Source organism: Eutrema salsugineum, unplaced genomic scaffold (genome assembly GCF_000478725.1).
Source record: "Eutrema salsugineum unplaced genomic scaffold, Eutsalg1_0 scaffold_1, whole genome shotgun sequence".
Taxonomy (NCBI): Eukaryota; Viridiplantae; Streptophyta; class Magnoliopsida; order Brassicales; family Brassicaceae; genus Eutrema; species Eutrema salsugineum.
Window position 1 is genome coordinate 6,611,822 of NW_006256909.1, and position 22,837 is coordinate 6,634,658.

Below are 22,837 nucleotides of genomic sequence, written 5' to 3' on the forward strand. Positions count from 1 at the left end.
ACACAATAGAAGCCAAACCAATTAAATTTAGGTCGTTATTAAAATCACAACTGGAATATAAACTGTAGTAGTTTCTCTCGCCTGCCAGCTCAGTCAGACAAGACACAAAGTGCGTTTATGTGTATTATACTATATTTTAATGCTTATTAGTTTGGGAAACTGATGGAAAGCAAAACGTATGGTCCATTAGTAAGTGATCACTGTTTAGCTAAAAAAAGCAGACTCGTCTTTCCAATCTTGAACACTTAAACACAGTCACCATCTCCCTCTCTCTTCTCTCTCTCTCTCTTTCTCTTACACTCATATAGGAAAACAAAAGGCACACCAAGAAAACCCTTTTTTATCTTCTCATAAATTAATAAAGTGGGTGTTAAGATTGCAAAACCTAATCCAAGATCCTCCCACTCAAAGAAAGGTAAAAGCTTTGAATCTGTTTCTTTCTTCTTAACCAGAGAGTTTGATATATGGATTCTATTTTGCTTCTTTGGGTTTCTGGATCTGATCTCTCTCTCTAACTATCTATCTTCTCTCTTCTCTCTCTACACATCTAGGGTTTCCTGAAAATATTGTGTAAACCCTCTTTTTAGCTAACCATCTCTCCACTTCCTTTTCTTCTTTATTTCTTCTCTTTTTAGCTAACCATCTCTCCACTTCCTTTTCTTCTTTATTTCTTCGTCTAAATGTTGTTAGGGGTAGGCACTATTCAAGATCAGTAGTGAAGGAGATCCGGTAAAATGGCGAGAGAGAAAATACGGATAAAGAAGATAGATAACATAACGGCGAGACAAGTTACATTCTCCAAGAGAAGAAGGGGAATCTTCAAGAAAGCCGATGAACTTTCTATTCTTTGCGATGCCGATGTTGCTCTCATCATCTTCTCTGCCACCGGAAAGCTCTTCGAGTTCTCTAGCTCAAGGTATCTCTCTACTTGCTTTTCATATTATTAATCTTCTATCCTTTATTTTTAATTGTTCAATCTGTGTTTGTGCTATAGGAGAAGATGGGTGGGGGAGATGTTAAGATATTTAACTAAATGAGTTTTTGTGTAATTAAATGAGTTTTTGTTTTTGTTTTTAATTTACTTTCTAAAATTAATAAATCTTGGGCTCGGAGATATAATGTACGAAATCAACTCAGTGTCATGGCATAATTAGATGAGACTCCTATATCAAAGTAGGAAAAAATAAAATAAAAAGGTTCTGACGACCTAAATGCACTTGCTCTCATCCCTTTCTTTTCCTAACTAGGTAGTAGCGCTTAATACATGTAAGAATTATGTTGACTTTTGCCTTACACATCATGGGTTATTTACGTTTACATTAATCATTTTCATTTGGACTCTCATGGTTAAACTCTTAGAAATCGAAATAATATATTGTGTTTGTGCTTATTTGTATACATAGTACTTACCACTATTAGAATGAACTTCTTTTTATTTGTTTATATTTATATTTTATTTTATGAATTACAAAAGTCTTTGACACTGTCACTTGGTATGATTGGGGATTAAGTCTTAACCACTCGTTTATTTTATTGTGGGAAACATAACCATAATTGGGAATGCAGTCATCTACTCCTCTGCACGTATTTCGACTTTATATTTACTTTTATTTTACGTTTTCTTTATTGTAACTAAAGAAAGGCTTCTAGTGTATTCTTTAGTTAATTAATTGGGATTTTACAAACTGCGTATACGGACGAAGGAAAGGTTCATAACTTCATATGAAAGATGAATTGTTTGTTGAAACGTGTAGAATGAGAGACATATTGGGAAGGTATAATCTTCATGCAAGTAACATCGACAAATTGATGGACCAACCTTCTCTCAATCACCAGGTATTTTCACTGTCACTCACTCTCTTCTATTTGTTTTTTGTTTAATCAAAGTACCATTCTCTCTAGAATAGTCTCCTCCAATATTCATTTGTTATACGAGTCTGTTCAAATTGTTTGGTGCAAGTCCAAATACAGAAACAGAAAGTGGCGACATAGCATAATTAGCATCATTAATCTTGAAGCATCTAATTACTTGTTTCTACATATTAAAAACAGTACCCTGAATATGTTGACTTTGCATCTGGCAGCCTGAGAATTGTAACCTTTCCCGACTAAGTAAGGATATCGAAGACAAAACCAAGCAGCTACGGTATGGCTCCATTCATATGTTATGCTGATAAGGGATATAGACATAATTATTTCCATTTGAGGGTTTTATGTTTTGAAATATATGTGTGGATGGTATTAATTATGTGTGTTAAAATCTATTAAAATATGAAAGATTGAACTTATTTAATAATATCATGTGTAGGTTCTTCGATGTTTTTAATAGATTTTGAGAATTATTTCTGAAGTCTTACAAGAGTTTAGTAGTTTTCATATATGTGTGATCATTATTCTCATTTTTATTAAAATAAATTTAGATATCAACATCCAGTATAGGTGAATAATATTTTATGAGCCTAATCTGATTGGAATGAGTCCAATACGATTCTACGAAGGTCTTTGGGTAGAAATCATCACTAAAGCTACCTTAATATAGTTTGGGCGTTCTTAGATAATTTAAGACATTAGTTTGTTTTCTTCCTATCCGTTGTGAGAATTTTTGTCTTAATATACATCAACATTATTATTAGTGTATGCGTATGTGTATATGTATATACGTACGTGTATCAGTGTATGTCTGTGATGTGGGTTTAAATGTTATGAAATTGAAAAATATAAATACATAAGTGATTATTATATATGCTGTATTAATTCTAACGTAAAACAGAAAATTGAGAGGGGAGGATCTTGAAGGATTGAACTTAGAAGAGTTACAGCGGTTGGAGAAATTGCTTGAATCCGGACTTAGCCGTGTGTCTGAAAAGAAGGTTTATTACTATACATAGACTACTACTATGCATATTTTCTTAACGTGATATATATTAATAAGCTATATAATAAAAATGTGTCATTGTTGTTGTTTTTAACTAGGGCGAGTGTGTGATGAGCCAGATTTCTTCACTTGAGAAACGGGTTAGTACTTAGTACGTACAGTTTTGTATTATGGATGACATAATTATTAAGGCTATATATATATATGTGTGTGATTATGCATAGTAATTAGTGAGGTAATGACACGCAGGGATCGGAGTTGGTGGATGAAAATAGGAGACTGAGGGAGAAAGTATGGCTCTTTACCCTTTATAGAAATCATTCTATATATAGAATAGTGATAAAGTACTTAAAATCATTATTTTTAAGTAATTAATTAAAATGAGGGAACGCATATATCGGGCAGCTAGTGACGTTGGAAAGGGCTAAAATGATGGCGTTTAAGGAGGCTATGGAGACTGAATCGGCGACCACAAACATGTCAAGCTACGACAGTGAAGCTCCTCTTGAGGATGACTTCTCCGACACTTCCCTGAAGCTTGGGTATAATTGTTTTTAGTGAAGATATTTCAAAGTTAATTACTGACATTTTTAGTGTGTATATGTATGTTACTAATTTCGGTGTTTTTTTTTTCTGGGTTAGGCTTCCATATTGGGAATGAGAGATACAGCAGAGTTGACTTGGATGGGATGAAAGAAATTCCAAGTCCTCCTTTTCACGTTCTTTCCTTTGAATAAAGCTAAGTGTTGAAAGAAATTGAGATGGGAAGAATAAATTCTCATTGCATTGTGGAGACTTAAAGCAAGTTTCTGACGTTGTGTTCTTGTTTTTTTTAACTAGATATTCTGTACCCAGAGAAAAATCAATGGGCTTGTATGCATTCTTTTATCTTTTTTTTAACCACCCATTTATGTTGCTTAATTAGTTCAGAATGTCAAACAGAGATTTGTTTTTTCCTTTCAATTTTGCCGTTGTTCTATGTTTTACATGCACTCCATGATAACCATTTACTCGTAGGAATAAACTTTTACAAAGGAGTGACGTCTTCTCTACTTTGTATTGTACCGTTATAGTTTGTGTAGTCATGTATCAAACACAAGTCATTTTCAAAGGATGTCAAAAAAAAAAAAGTGATTTTCGAAGCTGGATAAAAAAACACTTATATGTTGTTGCTACAACCTGCCAACACTTGTGACCAATATCGGCAACTCAAAGTATATTTTCTTCTCATTTTCCTCTTAGAGAGTATGAGGGACTGAGCGAGATCGAGATAAATCTATTGAAAAACTTCAAAATTCAGATTGTAGATTAACCTCCTGTCTGTTGCGTTTCATTTTGTGTTTGAGGCAGCACAAGTTTGGAATCTCATAAAGGGCATGGCGAGAGATGTCCACCGGACGCTACATACCATTGTTCAGGAGCAGGTATGAATGGGCATTGTGAAACAACTTTGGTTTAATCCCTTGGAAAATTTGATACCAACTATTTTTTCTTTCAAATTTTCAGGAAGGCGTGAGTTCGTCAGAGTCAGAGGCTGTAGTAAAGAAACGTAACTGAAGGAGAAATACCTCAGAGATGTTTGGTAATTGATGATGACGAATTGGGATTTCAAGTTTTCTTGGTACCGCTTAGATATTTATTTGTTTATTTTCCTTCTTTTCCTTCATTTTCTTGCTTATTATAGTCATTTTCTTTTTTGGGGTCAAAACTTATTATAGTCAAATCATGAAAGGTTTGTCAGAGTCATTTTTTTTATTAAAAACAAAGTCTAAAAAGGCATGAAACGATAGGGCTGGAACGGAGCTGGATATTCGGACTTTTCAAAATATCCGGATCCGGCTCCGGATTTGACGGATAATCAATTTTATTATCCGGATCCGGATCCGAAAACTCCGGATATCCGGGGACCGAATATCCGGTTTGAACCGAATATTTACGGATATCCGACCGGATATCCGGTTTCGTTGTTTAAAAAAAAATCTTCAATTTTTAAAATTATAATGACATAACATATATAATTAAAATGTATCATCATAGCAAAAATTACAAATACCAAAAATTTAAAAGCATTCAAGTAGCATTCAAATAACACAAAGTTTAAAAGTTTACATAACAAAAGAGAAAATAGTAATAGAGAAGTTAATTTATCTGTATATCCTTGTGTTATCTATATTCATGTTCTTCTCTTACAATTTGAAATAGAAAATTATCATGCAATATAAATTTCAATCATGTGTAAAAGAGTTAAACCAAAAACAATTTTCGAACATAATTAAAACAAAAAATTAAATGCATATCCAAAGATTTCAAAATTTTCAAAATCTTAATAAACGGATAACGGATATCCGATTTAAAAATTTTCTATTATCCGTATCCGTATCCGAAATAACCGAATACTTAATTTCACTATCCGGATCCAGATCCGAACTACACGAATATCCGGTTTTTACGGATCGGATAGGACCGGATACCAGATCGGATAACGGATACCGGATAATAATTCCAGCCCTAGAAACGAGTATGCTATCAAATAAATTAATATTCGAGAAGAGTTTAGCATCATGCTTTATATTTCCCGAACCTATTGCGCCAAGAACATATATACATGATGATCAGATGGCCACTACCAAGTAGTAGATAGATAAAATATCTTCCTTTTTTTTTGGTTCAACAGATAAAATGTCTATGCAATCATTCATAAATAAACATGATTCACAGCATCAACACTAATTTGTGAAACATAAAATAATTAAGCCTCCCTAAATATAAAATAGATCTTGATTTATTATGAACACTTCGTGTAAACGCGCTAAAATTTTCAAATTTTCGTTGTTTTTGGATTGAGTCATAGATCTTACAATGTGAAAATAGCCTTAATTTTTGTGTAGTTCTAATACTATAACAAACATAAAATGAATCTTTCCCCTTTTTGTAAGGTTTAAAAAAACCACTAAATTAGGCTTAAGTTCAAAAAAATATTATTTGATATTCACCTGTTGAAATACCTGAAATTGCCAACTTCAAATTAATCGCCGCCTTTTGTCTGGAATCCAACATGTGGAAAGAAGTTTCAAGGAGTAGTTTGATTCATAGATAAAAAAAAACAAGTATCTTCTCGGTGTTATATTTACGATTAGAAAAAATATTGTCTAGCCTTAATTTTGAAAATTTTAGTTTTTCTCTATGATTTCAGCGAATAATAAATGCAAGTTTTTTCATGTTTTTATGTATAAGTTTTGCATGTTACTTAATTTTAAGTATGTTAGAGGAATATATATATTTTTTTTATCTTTAGTCTATAAAGAATGAAACCAGAGGTAAATATATATCATCCTTTTGCATGTCTTTTATCTATGATATATCTCCATTAACTCAAAATATTACTTCTCAAGCCCTTAGTTTTTTTTGGTAAAAGATCAATTCTGTGTTATTGAATAGAAAACTCAACCATTCTCGCCACAGCCCATTCGGAGTAAAGGTGACATAAAAGATGATACATCCTCTTCTCTCGTTGCATGCTCACTTTCTCGACAGTATCTCTTCATATTTTTCATTTCATTCTCTTGCCCTAATGTTATTTAAACCTAAATAGATTATGTTAACCCCAAATAGATTATCTTCCGGCCAAAAAAGATTTTAGATTATATTCAGCCTATTTAAGATTCGTTACAAATTTTTTTTTTGTTTTATGTTTGGAATTGTTTTTCATCATATTCGTTTGGAACACCATTAAAAATGTGATTCGTAAAAAAATCACTATTAACACTGTTGATGCTATTTCTTTTGGCAATGTTTTAATAAGTTTGGTATTCTCTTTTACTTTCACGACAAATGTTTTATAATTATATTTTGCAGAAATTTCTTACTTTTAATGAATTTTTTTTGGGTGGGTAACGAGGACCCAGAGGTTTTATTTATCATTCGTTTTAAAAGGTTTTATCATTCGTTTTTTTTGCGCATTTTTTTAAAGCACTTAAGCTACTGAGGTTTTCTCGTAATACTTGCGTCTGCTCAACAGACTCAGAGATCGAATACTTGCGTCTATCCTCCTCCCGGAAGTATATCACCTGTGGCTTCGTGTCCTAAAGTTTGGATCTCTCTTCGTTATTTTTTTTTTTTTTTAATTTCTTTCTCGTGTCGTTCCCCATCAGATTTCGACAAAATTGGATTTCCTCAACTTTCGGATCAAACAAATATGTTCTGTTGGATCGACTTAATCGTCGTCATCGTTCGACTCTGTTGTTAAATCAATGCTCCAAAATGAAGCAATTTCAGCCATTGCAGAACCTTAATCAATCGCAGAGGACAGCCCTCGCTGGGGTTTTCGTGCTCCTTCTTCCGATTTTCTCCCCGAATCTCTTCAGCCCTCTTGGTCGCACCTTTCCTTCTCTCTTCTCCGTCAGTCATATCTCTCTCTCGCTCTTCTCTCTATATCCGAATCAATCTTACGTGTCTTCGATTTCATATACTGAGATGTGAAGCTGAAGAATAAGTGTGGCATTTTGCAGGAATGGAATGCCCCAAGGCCTAGACATTTGCGCCTACTCCATGGCGCTCTTGATCGACAAATCGTAAGTGGGTTTGCTCAGTTTATTGGATAATAGATGTTTGTATGTTTGTTCCTCTCAACCTTTTTGCTTCTTCCTTGAACCAAATGTGTAGTCCATCAGACAACAAGTGGAGTTATGGTCTCCCTTGGCAGATCAAGGTTGGAAGCCTTGCACTGAATCTTATAGAGTGTCTCGTAAGTTTCCTAAAGAAACAACTTTCTTGTTCATCTTCTGTCATCGTTTACATTCACGTCCCCTGAGCTAGATTATTGCGTTTTGGCATAGTGACAATTTGGGATTGACGGTTTTGTCACTCTTTTACAGCCTTGCCGGAAAAGTCTCAGGGGTTTCTTCAGGTATTCCTTGACGGCGGACTAAACCAACAAAGAATGGGGGTGAGTAGGATCTGGTTTGTTATGACGCAGAGAGATTATTTCTAGTCTCAGTCAATGTTTAATAGAGTTTTATGGTGTCTGAATCATTCAATTTGGTTTTCTGTTGCTTCTGAAGATATGTGATGCGGTTGCTGTTGCCAAGATATTGAATGTGACACTTGTGATTCCACGCCTTGAAGTCAATCCTGTTTGGCAAGATTCAAGGTACTACTCTATTTGTAAAATCTTCTATGAAACTTAACGATGGATTTGATGATTCATGCTTGTGGCCTTTCTTTGCAGTTCGTTCGCAGATATATTTGATGTGGATCACTTTATAGCTTTCCTTAAAGACGAGGTGCGGATTGTTAGAGAGCTGCCAACACAGTACTCCTGGAGCACCCGTGATTATTACGCTACAGGTATTCGAGCTACTAGGATTAAGACTGCGCCTGTTCATGCTTCTGCAGAGTGGTATGTGGAGAATGTCTTGCCTGTTATTCAAAGGTTTGTGGCTTTCTTAAACAAGTAATCTTTTCTGATGAAGAAAGCATTGTTAAATTTGGAAAATATGATACTACTACATATGATGTTTGACCACCGTTTTGTTTTTGCTATCTGAGGAACTAGATTTTGCTGTAGTTAAGTGCATTGTTATCAATATGAATCATCCACTCTTTTCTGCAGTTATGGCATCGCTGCTGTTGCCCCATTCTCTCACCGTTTGGCATTTGACAATTTGCCTGAAAGTATACAACGGTTACGCTGTAAAGTGAATTTCGAAGCGTTAAACTTTGTTCCTCATATTCGGGAGCTAGGTGACGCTCTTGTGCATCGACTCAGAAATCCTCCTTCCAGCTCTCAAACATCAGGAACTATGGATCCAACAGACAGAATAAACACCATTGTAAAAGCTGGAGCTGGAAAGTTCGCCGTGCTGCATCTTCGTTTCGATAAAGTGTGATCTTGATCCTCAGAACGTGCCCATTTTCTTGGCCGTGATTTCTTGGTTCTGATGTAAAACTTGAACTTTTCCCAGGATATGGCTGCTCACTCAGGCTGTGACTTTGGAGGTGGTAAAGCAGAAAAACTGGCGCTGGCAAAATACCGCGAGGTGATTTGGCAAGGAAGGGTCTTAAACTCACAGTTCACAGATGAAGAGCTAAGAAACAAAGGGCGTTGCCCGTTGACACCGGAAGAGATTGGTTTGCTGCTTTCAGCTTTGGGTTTCAGTAACAACACCCGCATATATCTAGCTTCACACCAGGTCTATGGAGGAGAAGCAAGAATCTCGACACTGCGTAAACTGTTCCCTGTAATGGAAAACAAGAAAAGCCTAGCCTCTGCGGAGGAACTGGCTGGCGTAGAAGGGAGAGCTTCTCTAATGGCTGCAGTCGATTATTACGTGAGTATGAAGAGTGATATCTTCATCTCTGCATCTCCCGGGAATATGCACAACGCGTTGCTTGCCCATAGAGCATACTTGAATCTGAAGACCATAAACCCCAACATGATACTGTTAGGACAGGTTTTAGTGAACAAGAGCTTAGAGTGGTCTGAGTTTGAAGGAAGAGTTTTGAATGGACACAAGAATAGGCAAGGCCAGCTTCGTCTACGCAAGCAGAAGCAGTCAATTTACACTTATCCAGCTCCTGATTGCATGTGTAAAGTAGCTTAAAAGTTAAAACTTTCCCCCTGATTGTCCCCAATAATTACTGATTCTTTGTTTTCCTTGTCATACTCGATTCAGTAAATTTAAAGTTTGAGGTTCTTATGTCACATATATATGCCCTTTGGCGATTTGTCTTTATCACTGAATTCTCAGTCATCCCACCAGTTTAGAGGATTTGTGATGCTACCACAGCTTCTAAACTCTAAAGAGAATATAACTTTTCCAGAAAGTGATGCTAAAGCCAAAGCCAAAGCCAAACCATCCAGATCAAATACATTTTTTGTTGATTCCACTTATGCAAGATGTTATATACACTTAACAAATTTAGAAAAAGTTATACTTTATGGAAAAAAAACATTTTCTTGGGGCCTTTTCGGTTTTAGTTTTGACATGTAAATAAGAAGAAGAAGGAAGAAAGTGAGAAGATTCAAAGTCATAAGAAAGAGACTAAGGCCCACTCAGATTCAACTATCCACCATCGGTGTAACTCTCATTTCTCTACCGTCATTTCTTCGATCTCTCTCGAATTTTCCTTCCCAGAGAGAGAGCGACGGGAAGATTCAATCGCCTCATAATTAGTAGAAGATGAGCTCTACTTTGTATGATTCCGATTTATTTAAGCAGCTCAAGTCAACCCTGACGACCTTTCTAGGCGATTCGTTGTCTGACGACGTCGTCCTTGCGATCGCAACCACGTCTTTGGCGCTCGCAGTTGGGTTCGCCGTGTTGCTATGGAAGAAATCGGCATCGGATCGGAGCCGGGAGCTGAAGCCATTGGTGATCCCCAAGTCTCTTATGGCTAAGGACGAGGACGATGATGTTGATTTAATATCCGGGAAGACCAGAGTCTCTATCTTCTTCGGTACGCAGACTGGAACTGCCGAGGGGTTTGCTAAGGTACTGTGACGCGTTTCACGGTGATTGGCTATGGCTAGTAAAAGCTGTGGTTTTTATATGATTTTGTGGTTTTTATGAGAATCGTTTTCGATTTTTCCGTAGGCATTAGCAGAAGAAATCAGAGCGAGATATGAAAAAGCCGCAGTCAAAGTCATTGACTTGGTATGATTTAGTTACACTATGATTCTACTCACTTCCTGTGAGACACTGGTTTCAAGCACTTGATTTGAATTGTTCCTCTGCTGGTATTATTAGGATGACTATGCTGCTGATGACGACCAATATCACGAGAAATTGAAGAAGGAAACTTTGGCATTCTTTTGTGTTGCTACGTAAGACATTTTTAATCGATTCTGATTTCTTTTGCTATATGCCCTTCAAGGGTTTGTTTCATTTTTTTTTTAACTTGATCAGTTATGGAGATGGAGAACCTACTGACAATGCTGCGAGATTTTACAAATGGTTTACGGAGGTTAGTAGTCTCAATTCAACAAATTCAATCCAAGTTTTACTTTCCTCAGATTGATATGCTCTCTGTGTAGCTTGTTTACAGATCGTCTCAAAACTCTGTGTTTTATGATTCCAGGGAAATGAATTGGATATAAGGCTTCAACAACTGGCGTATGGTGTGTTTGCTCTTGGTAATCGCCAATATGAGCATTTTAATAAGGTATTGTGGTAACAAAGTATGTCTGCTTCTAGATTTTTTTCTGACCTTAACTGATAGTTATTTAATTTCTTGGAGCAGATAGGGATAGTTCTTGATGAAGAGCTCTGTAAGAAAGGTACATGAGTATGTTTACATATAATGCTAGATATTGGATAGAAACCGTTGTAGATATTAGTCTGATGTTTACCTGCTGTTATGATGCGGCATGTTTTCTCTTTTCCTGGCTGGTTACTTGGGGAGGTCCATTTCCTAGTCTCTTTGGTGCATGAGGGAAAACGTAATTGTTATCGTCATATTCAATGCAGGTGCAAAGCGTCTTGTTGAAGTTGGTCTAGGAGATGATGATCAGAGCATTGAGGATGATTTTAATGCCTGGTTTGGTTCTGATTCTCCCTTCTTTTGTTTGCTCCTTTGAAAGACTCTCATTATTCATTTTTATTTTTGGGTGGTTTGCAGGAAAGATTTGATATGGCCTGAGCTAGACAAGCTCCTCAGAGACGAGGATGATACAAGTGTCGTAACTCCTTATACAGCTGTTATTCCTGAATACCGGCTGGTGATTCATGATCCTAGTGTTACATCTGAGAAACCAACTGACTCAAATGTGGCCAACGGAAATGCTGCTGACATTCATCATCCCTGCAGGTATGTGAAGTTGCGTGTAATAAATACTAGACTATTACTGTTTCGGCTGCATCCTGAAATTTGTTTCTTTTTTTTTCAAAACAGAGTTGATGTTGCTGTGCAGAGGGAGCTTCACACACCTGAATCTGATCGGTCATGTATTCATCTCGAGTTTGACATATCCGGGACTGATATTACGTAAGCATCCAACTCTAACATGTATACATTGCCTCCAACCTTGGATTAGTTACAAGGCTGTACAATTATCTCTACTTGCATAGACTCTATGTTTCCATATCATTATTTGTGTGAACTGGGATTTTGCTATAAATTCAATAGTTTCTTTTATTTAATTTTTTTTCACCTAGTAGTTCTTTGTGTTTCTCTTCGGGATTAGAGGTTTTTAAAGTCAGTCATATTAGGTCATGGGAAGAATAAAAAGGCCTTCACATTGAATATCTTCAGGATTGGTTTCTGGGATATTACATGTCTATATTGATGTTTTCGTCAACAGCAGATCGTCCTGTAAAGATTTTTAAAAATTTCACCTTTATAAACCGTGTTTATGTAAAAAATGAATGGCATTTCTTTGCAGATATGAAACAGGAGACCATGTAGGTGTATATGCTGAAAATCATGTTGAAATAGTTGAAGAAGCTGGGAAATTGCTTGGCCACTCTCTAGATATAGTATTTTCCATACATGCTGATAAAGAAGATGGCTCACCATTGGGAAGCACGTTGCCGCCTCCCTTCCCAGGTCCATGCACACTTGGTACTGGTTTGGCAAGATACGCAGACCTTTTGAATCCTCCTCGAAAGGTTAACTAACTTGTGTTTTTTTTTTTTGGACTAGCCTCACAGAGGTTTGTCTGGTGGCTTCGGTTTTTGCATGTTCCCAAATATAAAAATTGTTCTTTTGGTTTCAGTCTGCGTTAGTTGCCTTGGCGGCCTATGCCACTGAACCAAGCGAAGCGGAGAAACTTAAACACCTGACATCACCTGATGGAAAGGTTCTGAATCGCTGGTGTATCTTCTGCTCTCTTGATTCTAAGTTTTCATGAGTTAACATCCTCGGTTTCTTTTCTTTTTGCTGCAGGATGAATACTCACAATGGATTGTTGCAAGTCAGAGAAGTCTTTTAGAGGTGATGGCTGCATTTCCATCTGCAAAACCCCCACTAGGTGTGTTTTTTGCTGCAATAGCTCCTCGTCTACAACCTCGTTACTACTCCATCTCATCCTCGCCGAGGTGATTTAATAATCTTTTGAGATACCAGTTGTTGGCAGAAGGAAATCTAGTCCTGAGCTTCTCCTGTCATCCAAAATGTCTCTTTACTACCTTTTTTTATATATATATACAGATTGGCGCCAAACAGAGTTCATGTTACATGCGCACTAGTATACGGTCCAACTCCTACTGGAAGAATTCACAAAGGGTTGTGTTCGACGTGGATGAAGGTAATTCTTACCTTTTTTTGGTCTTTACCATCTGTCAATTCGGTGTAATATTTGTATGGTAAAAGTTTTGAGAACCTCAGAATGCAGTTCCTGCGGAGAAAAGTCGTGAATGTAGTGGAGCCCCAATCTTTATACGAGCATCTAATTTCAAGTTACCAACCAACCCTTTAACTCCAATCGTTATGGTGGGACCTGGGACTGGCTTGGCACCTTTTAGAGGATTTCTGCAGGAAAGGATGGCACTAAAAGAAGATGGAGTAGACCTAGGCTCTTCCTTGCTCTTCTTTGGGTGTAGAAACCGACGGATGGTGAGACTTATTACAATCGATGCACCTTCTTCATCTGCAGTGTGTCATCATATGTTAATTAAGTTTCCGCTATATGAATGACTTGCAGGATTTTATTTACGAGGATGAACTCAATAATTTTGTTGATCAAGGCGTAATATCTGAGCTCATCGTGGCATTTTCTCGTGAGGGAGCACAAAAAGAGTATGTTCAACATAAGATGATAGAGAAGGTAAGCGTATCCTGGGATGCATCAGAATCAGGCTTTGGGAAAAGGAATTGTAGATTAACCTCCTGTCTTTTGCGTTTCATTTTGTGTTTCAGGCAGCACAAGTATGGAATCTAATAAAGGAAGAAGGATATCTCTATGTATGTGGTGATGCTAAGGGCATGGCGAGAGATGTCCACCGGACGCTACATACCATTGTTCAGGAGCAGGTATGAATGAGCATTGTGAAACAAGTGGTAGAATTTGGGTTTTCGCTTGGTTAACTTTGGTTTAATCCCCTTGTAAAATTTGATACCAACTATTTTATCTTACAAATTTCCAGGAAGGCGTGAGTTCGTCAGAGGCAGAGGCTGTAGTAAAGAAACTTCAAACTGAAGGAAGATACCTCAGAGATGTCTGGTGATTGATGATGACTAAATAGGATTCTCTGCCTTTTCAAGTTTTCTTGGTACCGTTTAGTTATTTATTTGTTTGTTTTCTTTCTTCTCCCTCATTTTCTTGTTTATTATAGTCAAATCATAAAGGGTTTGTCAAAGTTGTCTTTTTTTGTTTTTGTTTTTAAAAAAACAAAGTATAAAAAGGGACGAACGACTATGCTGTCAAATAAATTCATATTCGGGAGAGTTTAGCTTTGTATTGCCGAACCTATTGCGCCAAGAGTATGTAGACATTATGATTAGATGTCCATTCCCAAGTCCCAAGTATATTTATTTACTACGATAAGGATATGTTTTATCAGAATTTGTCATATATTTACAATTTTTTTTTTTTGGCCTTTTATAGAAGTCACGTGAGCAAATGTAATGACGAAAGTACGTAATGAAAAGACAAACAACATTTTATTACAGCAATTGGATAATCAAAGTAATCACTGATACAATACAAGAAGGGACATAGAAAATCATCGAATATGCGAATAAAATAAATTGACCTAGTGTAAATAACAGCGAAAATCAGTTGCACCACACAGAAGAACAAAGCAAGAAATTCAAGAAATACACAAAGTTACATAATCAAATTATTAACCTCAACCTTGAGCTTTGCAAGGTCTTCTTCAAGCATCACCACACTTACAATCCTAGCAAGCTTTCCCTTGGGGAAAACCAAAACAACTCCTTTGTCTCCAACACCGTGAATCGTGTAGTTTACGAAATCCGGCTTCGCTCCTTTGATTTCAAAGTCGTGGCACATATCTACCATGTCAAGATTCACAAACGTTAAATTCGCACCGTAAGTGATAAAATCTGAAGACCCTTTATCTTGTTCTATCATCCGTTTGATCACACCATTTTCTTCTATTTTTTTGCCAGCAATCAGTGCAGCTAGCTCAGATATTTCGACGGCCTCGTCTTTTCTTTCCACTACGCTTATTACCAAGTCATCATTCCAACATGTTGAAGACATTTTACGGTCACAAATTGTTATAACATTGGTCTCTTTATCGCCACGGATATTCAGTAGCGACTTCCACATCAATGCATACAGAACATCAACCTCCGAAAAAGGTTGGTTTGGCCCTGCGTACTTGGCCATTAAACGGTCAGTTTGGTCGTGGCTAAAGTTAAAAACAAATCTCCTCATATTCCATTTATTGGTAGGTAACCAATACTCCCCAACTGATTCTATCTTTTTGATGGAAATCGCTTCATCATCATCATTATCATCATGACCTTGACCAATAGCATGAGAGGTCAGTACCGACTTTGTTGGGTACACGAGTTTGGGTGGACCATAGCTCGACAATAGTTGTCCCATTGTTTTCATGAAAGTTGATGCTGAAAGCACATCTCCTAAAACATGGGCCCAACTCAACCCAATAGAGAACCCGCCACATTTGAACTGTGTTATCTGCACCAAAAAAAAGGACTTTCAACGAACAACCAATAATATAATTACTATGGACGTACTGTGCATACCTAATCGCTAATCTTATTAGACGCCTAACTAAGACAAGTCATTTAACTGGCTCAGAGTGCTGATCTAATGGTTCTTGGTGATCTAGTAAGAAACAAATCGCTATGGTGAAGATTTGAGAGTTTTTGAATTTAATATAGTCTGACTAGCCATGTGAACTCAAGGTCCACAACTTTATTATGTGTTCAGTTCATAATAAAGGTAAAATTAGGAAAGAATTTTGGATGGATGTTTGATAGTAACTAACTAATTACTAAAGAAATGCTATAAAACAAGAAAGTTTGAATTAAATTATGTTGGGTTTTAGCCTGAGACCACTAGAATAGTGATTATTTATTTATTAACTATATGAACTTAAGACTTAAAAGAGACCCATTATGTACTATGTAGTACCTGGAGGAAAACGAGTGGAGAGAAGATAAGATCAGGATCACCAAGAACGTGATCGTATACAAGATACTGGTGATCGATGGAACGGTCTTCCAAGTCAAGCCACTCCTCGACCGTGAACCCATCGACTTTGGCTTCAACGACGCGTGTGCCACTGTCGTTGCAGCGAATGAAAGGTAAGGCTGGAGCAGAAGAGTCGTTGTCGGGCATCCGGATCCGACCCGCCACGTGGCCATAACATTGGAGCTGTAGCAGAGGAAACATGTTGTCCTTCAAGTCAGTGAGGGTGAAGTCACGTGTACCCTTGAAGAAGTAAACGGCTCGGACGTAGTGGAGCTTCATGGCCAAGTCCATGGCCGTGAGGTGTCGTGGCTTGTTCTCGCCTGTCACAGAAGCAGGTACAACCGAGGAGACCTTGACATCTGTCACTGGGCTTGCCTTCATTTCTAGAGAGAGAAAGAGAGAGAGAACTGTAGTAGTAGGTTTAGGCCTAAATGAGATGTGTTATAAGCATCTCCTTCTCATATGTAATGTAATGTTTTGGACAGTTGGAACAAACGCTTCGGTGGATATTAAATGTGGTGTTAACGATTGTACAGTATAGTATAATAGGCAAGTGAACAATTTTGATCAAATAATTGTAGTTGGACGAAGAGCTCTGCTTGGACAGTTGAGTCATCAGATCCAACAACTAACACCCTTTATTACATCCACGCTACATGTCCATGTCCCATTGCTTCAGTTAATATGTGCACCTGTTTTATAGCCAAACGTATTCAACTCGATCCATGACCAAATCGAAATAACCGAACAGAAAAGTAAACCGAATCTTAATATGGTCAAAGTCATTTTTTAACCGAATCTGAAGGGAGCCAAAAAAAAATGTATATATTTATTCGATGGTACTCCAGATGCTTGGATTTGGTGTTTTCTATTATAGCACAAATTTTCCTGATCAATTGCTTGGCTCATCGCACGTAGCCTCATCTAGAGAAGCAGCAAGGTACTCAGCAAGGCTCTGTTGATTTTTGCTAGGCGTGTGGGAAGCTTCTGAGATCATAGGTTTCTTTGGTGCTACAGAATTGGCTTGACCTGTTGAGTTGCTGCTAGCACCATCTGAGCAGCTCTTCCATAAGACTGGCTTAAGATACTTCCATGGATCTTCAGCCATGGAGTTGGAGTAAAATCGTTCTGCACCTAGTTCCATGGGTCTTCTTCCTCCATCTCTCCCAAAGCTTGTGTTTATACCGCGTCCTCCTCGGCCTCTGCCTCTTCCTGAGCTAGGATATGTGTTTCCAACCCAGTTAGAATTTTGTCGTCCGTAATTGGGATATTGTGGGGCGGTATAGTTGTAGCTGCCTCGACCATTAAATCTATTATTCCCCATATCAGGACTTTCTTGAGAGAATGGAAAAGGGCGAGGAACCCATTGAGGTGGGCCTAAATGGTTAACTGGTGGAGGCCTAAAGTTGTTATTCCAAGCGACGGGTGAACCTCTGTGTGAGGGTGCCATTCCTCTAGGTACCGTATGCAGATTATCACCTTCATACTGAGGTCCTTGAAAACCGGCATGATTGGCATGTGCCTGATAGTCACAGCCCAACGATCCTGTTCATAGTTATAGTGCAAGGATCAGAACTGGATTACAATTCGTAACAAGACAGACAACAAGAAGATAAATGAATTCCGCAGGTGAAGTGATAATAATACAGTCAATTCATAGAAAGTGAAAACATGAAGGGATATATCAAACTAAGCTAGCTGAAGCTAATAGGTGCAGTGTCAAAAAATTTCCTTAGCTGATCTTGAATTGTCAATTACAATCAAGAACACATGACTAAAGCCTAACAAAGAACAAAAATATCCTGTAAATTTTTTGAAGAGATTACCCAACTCTCCCAAAGCCAAGACCAAGAGGATTCCCAAAACACAGATATACCAATTACCAAAGACTATTCCTGAATCTGTTCAATTCCTATACGTATACTCACCAAGGACCAGCTAACATGCTAACACACAGTTACTTAAGTTAATGTGGTATTATGGATTCTTATTTATGAAGACTATCTTATTTATGAAGACTATCTTATTTATGAAGACTTATCAGTGGACTAGGGAAAATGATAATCAAGACAGAATCATTAAATTGCAGCAAAAACAAGCTGACAATATGAGAACAACAAGCACCTGGAACAGACGGTGGAAACGGCGGTACTGGAGGGCTGATTTGACAACTAGGAGATGAGATGTGTTGTTGCTTAGGAGTCTTGTTTCTCTTGAAGCTAGAATAAGCAGACATCGGGTCGGTGTAATAATCAAACCTTGGCGTTTCATATGATTCTTGCTGGTGAGTGGATGTCTCAGCCAACGGATTTGAAAGGTGACTTGTGTTCATAGAGGTTTCAGGCCCTGTAGAACCATCGTCCTGTGCAGCAGCTTCCATGCGCATTGCTTTTAACATTTGTTTTCTCTTCTCTGAATCTTCCATTGTGGCTCAGCACCTTCAAAGCAAATCAACTACAAGAATAAGGAAGTTTCAGCAATCATCCATCAAAATCCCTAAATGCTAAATTCGAGTTAGTTTATGAATTGGAAAGAAGATCAACACAACAACAACAATGTAACCCTAAACCCCTAAATTCTCAACCTTTCTACGAAATCGAGAGTTAAGCGAACCTTTAAAAGGTACGATTTTCCAAAAATCTTCACCTTGCTCGTCGCCAAAAAAGTAGAGGCCGTTGAATGAAAACCCTGAACTGAATTAACGATTATGACAAAGCCGCCACAAATCACAAATACAGACGAGATAGTTCGTGTTCTACAGTAATTTTCAATTAACTCCGGTTTACCGGTTAACGGTGCTTGAATTTATGAAACCGGACCGGAAAATTCCCGATATAACCCGTCCCTTTTCTCAATTGCACGAAAAATATAGTCTCGCATTCTTCGTTCTCGATCGATCGCAGCTTCTTGCTCCTCGCAGGTGATCTGTTTCTTCTTCTCCTTTTCTGCATCTCTGTTCATTTCTTGAGTTTGATCACGATTTTTTTCCAGATCGTCTGTTTTTCTTAGCTTTCTAGTTGTATTATGAATTTCTTGTCAGATTGAGCTGAATCCCACTCTCGCCTATCTCACATTCGTCTCTTATCATCGGAGAAAAATGCACGGTCGTCCAAGGAAAGCTTACAAACCAGAGGAGGAAGCAGCCTCCGCTGCTAAAGCCGTTAAGCCCCGGTCTCTCCAGTCTCAGTTCATGTCCAATCACCATAACAAAATGTATAACTTTCTCCTTTTTTTCTCACTTCTCACCGAATCTTACTGATCGGGTCAGTTGCTGTTCGTCTACTAATCATCTGTTCGTTCTGAGATTTTTTTTTTTTTTTGGTTTCTAGTTATACCAAGGAAGCTATTGAATTGAGCACGAAGCTCTTAGAAATCAATCCGGAGGCGTATACGGCGTGGAACTATCGGAAGCTCGCCGTGGAGGATAGACTTTCCCGAATCGAGTCTGATCCAGACTTGGTCAAGTCAATTCTCGATGAAGAACTAGTAGTGGTGAGTTTTCCTGCTAATTAAACGAAAGCAAAAAATCTGCGGTGACTATATGTAGATGGTAATGTATCTGGAAATTTATATGTTCCAAGTTGTATACTTCTGTGCATTAACCATACATCCATTTACCACGAGTTTACTAGATTGACTTCCCGCAACTATTCCGAGATATGAAATTTGTATTTCTTATTCTAAACTACTAGATGGGTTGATTCACATAGAAAAATGATTGCTATATGTGTCAGATTTTCTCTTTGTGGAAGTGGTTTCACATTGATTGCTGTGAATTCTGTTCTACTTTCAGGTAGAAAGTGCTTTGAGGCAGAATTTCAAATCCTATGGTGCTTGGCATCATCGAAAGTGGGTTTTGAGTAAAGGGAATTCCTCCATAGGGAATGAGTTGCGGCTTTTGGATAAATTCCAGAGGCTGGATTCCAGGAACTTTCATGCGTGGAACTATCGCAGGTGAAATTTATGGAATGGCAACATTCTTTTGAGGCACAGTGCTCATGTCCATCAAGCTTGCATATTCATGTGTTGTTCCTTTTCAGGTTTGTTGTGGAGCTAACCAATAGATCAGAGCAGGATGAGTTGCAGTATACAGAGAATATGATCAGTACCGATTTCAGCAACTATTCTGCATGGCATAATCGTAGGTATGCATATTATTTAGTAATTATCTGATGTCGGCAACTATGCTGACTTACATCTTCAATTTTTCTTTTCTTTGTTTGTATTTAAAGAAATGGAGGCTTTTGTGGACTAGTTTGATAGTCAAATGACTCAATCAAAGTAATTAATAGAACAAAGATGAAGTTCATCCATTGGAGGAATATAATTTTCTCATGAACTATATGAAGTTTCCTTTGGTGGAACAATTACTTCTGGGTTACTTGGCCTCTTAAATATTAAGTTGATACTACCACCATAATCTATGGGCTATTGACAATATCTAAGGTCTACTTACACTATAGCTTCTCGATTCAGTAAACATGGCCAAGGACATTTTCTGTAAATGAGCATATTTGCATGTCTCAATCAGTAGCTCCATCAACTAAAAATATATCTCTTTTTATTGTTTCAAATTCTGCAGTGTACTTCTTTCAAGTTTGCTTGCTAGAAGGGCTGACGGGTTTATGCCAAATGAAAAGATTCCTGAAGAATATAAACTTGTACATGATGCTATTTTTACGGACGAAGATGACCAAAGTGGGTGGTTTTATCATCTTTGGCTTCTTGATCAAACTGTTAATGTGGAGACTCCTCTTCTCATTTCTTCATGGCCTTCACATGGTTCCCGTATCAATCTGTCTGGAGCTGGGTGCTTAAATGACTCTTCGTCTAAGCTCCCTACTTTTTGTTTTGAGTCGGGTTCTTTTCCACTGATTCTTTACTTTGACCAAGATGTTGGTGGAGTAAGCTCTTCTACTGTTAAGATTGATTCTGAACTAAAAGGAAATGAGGACCTTGTTTGGGAACCAGTTTCAAAAAAAAACTCTCAAGTGTCTTGTGTATGGGTTGCTCGTCTTAAATATATGAGTTCAGAACCTTCCTTCCGCAAGGAATACAAAGTGAATGTCAGAATTGGGAACTCTCCAGGAATTGTTTCTTCCAGAGGATTTAACTTCAACGCTCCTTATGAGTTCGTCTTTACAGCACATGTTCATGACACCGTCGAAGAGTCCCAAGAAAGCATTGTTTCATGGACGGATGGTTTTGATATTTGGGATGCACAGTCGAAGGATTTGAACTCTCTTGTCACCTTGGATCAATTAAACACTCAGATGGATTTAAAATGGCGTCAGGAAGCTTTAGCGGAAGAGATTGACTTATTTCATGCATTGTCCGACAGGTATCCTATTTACTTTCTTGCTTTGATGGGAAAGAGAAATTGTAGTGTTGAAATTTGTGTTCTTTTTTCCTTTTTAGCAAAATTGGAAAGCTCACTCTTGCAAGGCTTTTGAAGGCTGAAGCTATGATATCGGGTGATGCTGTTAAGGGTGTTCACTATGAAAAAATCGTCGATCTGTATAATGATCTGATGGCGCTAGATTCTCCACACTATCAGTACTACAAGGATGAGCACAGCGTAGCTTTACTCCACAAGGTACTTACTCCGCTTTCGAGCTATGAATCACAAGTTGAGCTTCTGTTCTTAAGAATAGCTGTATAATTTTTTCCGTATTCGCATTTACAGTATTATAGGATTTTTTTAGTTATATTTCACCATTCACACTACTCATAAAGATAATGTTCATGCAGGTGACTTCAAGCACTGAATCCTTGTCAAGATACCTCTTTCAATACAAGGATATGAACAATGCTGTATGTCTACGGCTAAATAACTTATCACTATCTCGGATAGGCTCTGTCGAGAAGTTGCTGTTTGTCCAAATGTTAGACCTCAGTCACAATGAGCTTCATTCAACTGAAGGTAAGTTGCTCAAAATGTCCTGTGTTTTCCAAGCTTATGTCCTCGTTTCAGTTGTTGCATCTGTGTGGTAGATGTGATTAAATGGTGGTGTATGTGCGTCACAGGATTGGAGGCAATGCAACTTCTCTCTTGCATAAATCTGAGTCACAACAGAATCCGGAGTTTTTCAGCGCTGGACTCACTAAGACATCTGAAACAGCTGAGGGTGTTGGATGTTTCACACAACCACATTGGCAAGCACTCAGTGGACACAACAAGGTACCTCTGTTCTTCACCGCTCTCTAATTCAGAGTGGACTCAGGATGAAGTTGGAAGACAGATGCCTACTTTGGTCACGAAATACTGGGATGCGTATTTCGTGTTTAGAGATTTGAATCTGAAACAGTTAGATATAGCAGGAAACGTAATTGCAGGGGACGAGTTCAGCTCTTTTGTCATCCAGGTTGTGCCAAAGCTTGTATGGCTTGATGGCCAGAAACTTAGGAGATAAAATTTTTTCCTCTATTTATAGATCATCAAATCCTTAAAAAAAACAATTTGGATTCTCTTGATGATTTTTGTTGTTGTGATATGTTTCTGGTCAACAATCTTGTTTATGAGATTGTATAATGACTTTGCACCCTCAATTTACCAAGTTTGGGTTGGTATTTTTTTTTTTCTTTTTTATTTTAACTTCTGGGGTCGATATTTTCTATGAAACGATTTTATACTGAATTGTATGGAAATTGGGAGCACACACTCTTTTCTTTGTTCCTTTGTCAGCATTCATTTTTTTTTTAAAATCGATAGAAACTTTTGATGACATACAACTTAGAAGGTTTGCAATTTGCAACAGATGCAACCATCTCTAACCGCAAGAAACCAAATCTCATAATTTTATTCATTGTCTTGCAACTTTATGCTGAAAGTC

At 37.6% G+C, this 22,837-nt stretch overlaps 6 protein-coding genes across 10 annotated transcripts; 4 read left to right on the forward strand and 2 right to left on the reverse strand.

The window, feature by feature from the left end:
• Positions 1–253: 253 nt before the first annotated feature.
• On the forward strand, positions 254–3,861 carry LOC18030581 (MADS-box protein AGL24). Its single transcript, XM_006413354.2, has 9 exons — positions 254–415; positions 691–916; positions 1,755–1,836; positions 2,085–2,146; positions 2,771–2,870; positions 2,974–3,015; positions 3,125–3,166; positions 3,281–3,417; positions 3,518–3,861. Exons 2-9 carry the CDS (start codon positions 735–737, stop codon positions 3,534–3,536), a joined length of 666 nt encoding a protein of 221 aa, XP_006413417.1. The 5' UTR covers positions 254–415; positions 691–734; the 3' UTR covers positions 3,537–3,861.
• Positions 3,862–6,896: 3,035 nt separating this feature from the next.
• Positions 6,897–9,580, forward strand: LOC18030582 (O-fucosyltransferase 31). 2 transcript variants are annotated; one of them, XM_024148744.1, is made up of 9 exons: positions 6,897–6,933; positions 7,027–7,273; positions 7,384–7,446; positions 7,538–7,619; positions 7,750–7,820; positions 7,936–8,024; positions 8,103–8,306; positions 8,487–8,757; positions 8,839–9,580. In XM_024148744.1, the coding sequence occupies exons 2-9, from the start codon at positions 7,136–7,138 to the stop codon at positions 9,475–9,477; spliced, it is 1,557 nt and encodes a 518-aa protein (XP_024004512.1). In that variant the 5' UTR covers positions 6,897–6,933; positions 7,027–7,135; the 3' UTR covers positions 9,478–9,580. The 2 variants fall into 2 exon arrangements, with proteins under 2 accessions (XP_024004512.1, XP_006413418.1); XM_006413355.2 differs by having other exon boundaries at positions 6,897–7,273.
• Positions 9,581–9,917: 337 nt separating this feature from the next.
• Positions 9,918–14,260, forward strand: LOC18030583 (NADPH--cytochrome P450 reductase 1). Its single transcript, XM_006413356.2, has 17 exons — positions 9,918–10,368; positions 10,471–10,530; positions 10,624–10,700; positions 10,783–10,840; positions 10,955–11,038; positions 11,117–11,153; positions 11,344–11,413; positions 11,495–11,683; positions 11,768–11,860; positions 12,258–12,483; positions 12,591–12,674; positions 12,761–12,912; positions 13,025–13,121; positions 13,202–13,429; positions 13,518–13,640; positions 13,733–13,846; positions 13,960–14,260. Exons 1-17 carry the CDS (start codon positions 10,057–10,059, stop codon positions 14,038–14,040), a joined length of 2,085 nt encoding a protein of 694 aa, XP_006413419.1. The 5' UTR covers positions 9,918–10,056; the 3' UTR covers positions 14,041–14,260.
• Positions 14,261–14,469: 209 nt separating this feature from the next.
• LOC18030584 (protein ECERIFERUM 2) lies at positions 14,470–16,412 on the reverse strand. Its single transcript, XM_006413357.2, has 2 exons — positions 15,945–16,412; positions 14,470–15,485 (listed from the first exon to the last, which is right to left on the reverse strand). The coding sequence occupies exons 1-2, from the start codon at positions 16,383–16,385 to the stop codon at positions 14,643–14,645; spliced, it is 1,284 nt and encodes a 427-aa protein (XP_006413420.1). The 5' UTR covers positions 16,386–16,412; the 3' UTR covers positions 14,470–14,642.
• Positions 16,413–16,678: 266 nt separating this feature from the next.
• LOC18030717 (protein SICKLE) lies at positions 16,679–18,713 on the reverse strand. Of its 4 annotated transcripts, none has more exons than XM_006413358.2 (3): positions 18,618–18,704; positions 18,129–18,458; positions 16,679–17,549 (listed from the first exon to the last, which is right to left on the reverse strand). In XM_006413358.2, the coding sequence occupies exons 2-3, from the start codon at positions 18,427–18,429 to the stop codon at positions 16,897–16,899; spliced, it is 954 nt and encodes a 317-aa protein (XP_006413421.1). In that variant the 5' UTR covers positions 18,430–18,458; positions 18,618–18,704; the 3' UTR covers positions 16,679–16,896. The 4 variants fall into 4 exon arrangements, with proteins under 4 accessions (XP_006413421.1, XP_024005389.1, XP_024005390.1 ...); XM_024149621.1 differs by having other exon boundaries at positions 16,897–17,549; positions 18,651–18,713; XM_024149622.1 differs by having other exon boundaries at positions 16,897–17,549; positions 18,129–18,442.
• Positions 18,714–18,878: 165 nt separating this feature from the next.
• LOC18030718 (geranylgeranyl transferase type-2 subunit alpha 1) lies at positions 18,879–22,654 on the forward strand. The gene is made up of 9 exons (XM_006413359.2): positions 18,879–18,924; positions 19,045–19,217; positions 19,334–19,496; positions 19,798–19,958; positions 20,045–20,149; positions 20,587–21,345; positions 21,423–21,600; positions 21,756–21,927; positions 22,032–22,654. Exons 2-9 carry the CDS (start codon positions 19,102–19,104, stop codon positions 22,415–22,417), a joined length of 2,040 nt encoding a protein of 679 aa, XP_006413422.1. The 5' UTR covers positions 18,879–18,924; positions 19,045–19,101; the 3' UTR covers positions 22,418–22,654.
• The last annotated feature ends 183 nt before the right edge of the window (positions 22,655–22,837 follow it).

Coding starts and splice junctions, on each gene's coding strand:
- LOC18030717 (XM_006413358.2), bottom strand. CDS start 18,429: ATGGAAGATTCAGAGAAGAGAAAACAAATGTTAAAAGCAATGCGCATG. Junction 17,550..18,128: donor GTTTCCACCGTCTGTTCCAG/GTGCTTGTTGTT, acceptor AACTATGAACAG/GATCGTTGGGCTGTGACTAT.
- LOC18030581 (XM_006413354.2), top strand. CDS start 735: ATGGCGAGAGAGAAAATACGGATAAAGAAGATAGATAACATAACGGCG. Junction 917..1,754: donor TTCGAGTTCTCTAGCTCAAG/GTATCTCTCTAC, acceptor TGAAACGTGTAG/AATGAGAGACATATTGGGAA. Junction 2,147..2,770: donor GACAAAACCAAGCAGCTACG/GTATGGCTCCAT, acceptor AACGTAAAACAG/AAAATTGAGAGGGGAGGATC.
- LOC18030582 (XM_006413355.2), top strand. CDS start 7,136: ATGAAGCAATTTCAGCCATTGCAGAACCTTAATCAATCGCAGAGGACA. Junction 7,447..7,537: donor GCGCTCTTGATCGACAAATC/GTAAGTGGGTTT, acceptor CCAAATGTGTAG/TCCATCAGACAACAAGTGGA. Junction 8,025..8,102: donor CCTGTTTGGCAAGATTCAAG/GTACTACTCTAT, acceptor CTTTCTTTGCAG/TTCGTTCGCAGATATATTTG.
- LOC18030718 (XM_006413359.2), top strand. CDS start 19,102: ATGCACGGTCGTCCAAGGAAAGCTTACAAACCAGAGGAGGAAGCAGCC. Junction 19,959..20,044: donor CATGCGTGGAACTATCGCAG/GTGAAATTTATG, acceptor GTTCCTTTTCAG/GTTTGTTGTGGAGCTAACCA. Junction 21,346..21,422: donor TTTCATGCATTGTCCGACAG/GTATCCTATTTA, acceptor TTTCCTTTTTAG/CAAAATTGGAAAGCTCACTC.
- LOC18030583 (XM_006413356.2), top strand. CDS start 10,057: ATGAGCTCTACTTTGTATGATTCCGATTTATTTAAGCAGCTCAAGTCA. Junction 10,531..10,623: donor CAGTCAAAGTCATTGACTTG/GTATGATTTAGT, acceptor TGGTATTATTAG/GATGACTATGCTGCTGATGA. Junction 11,154..11,343: donor TGAAGAGCTCTGTAAGAAAG/GTACATGAGTAT, acceptor TATTCAATGCAG/GTGCAAAGCGTCTTGTTGAA.
- LOC18030584 (XM_006413357.2), bottom strand. CDS start 16,385: ATGAAGGCAAGCCCAGTGACAGATGTCAAGGTCTCCTCGGTTGTACCT. Junction 15,486..15,944: donor CTCCACTCGTTTTCCTCCAG/GTACTACATAGT, acceptor TTTTTGGTGCAG/ATAACACAGTTCAAATGTGG.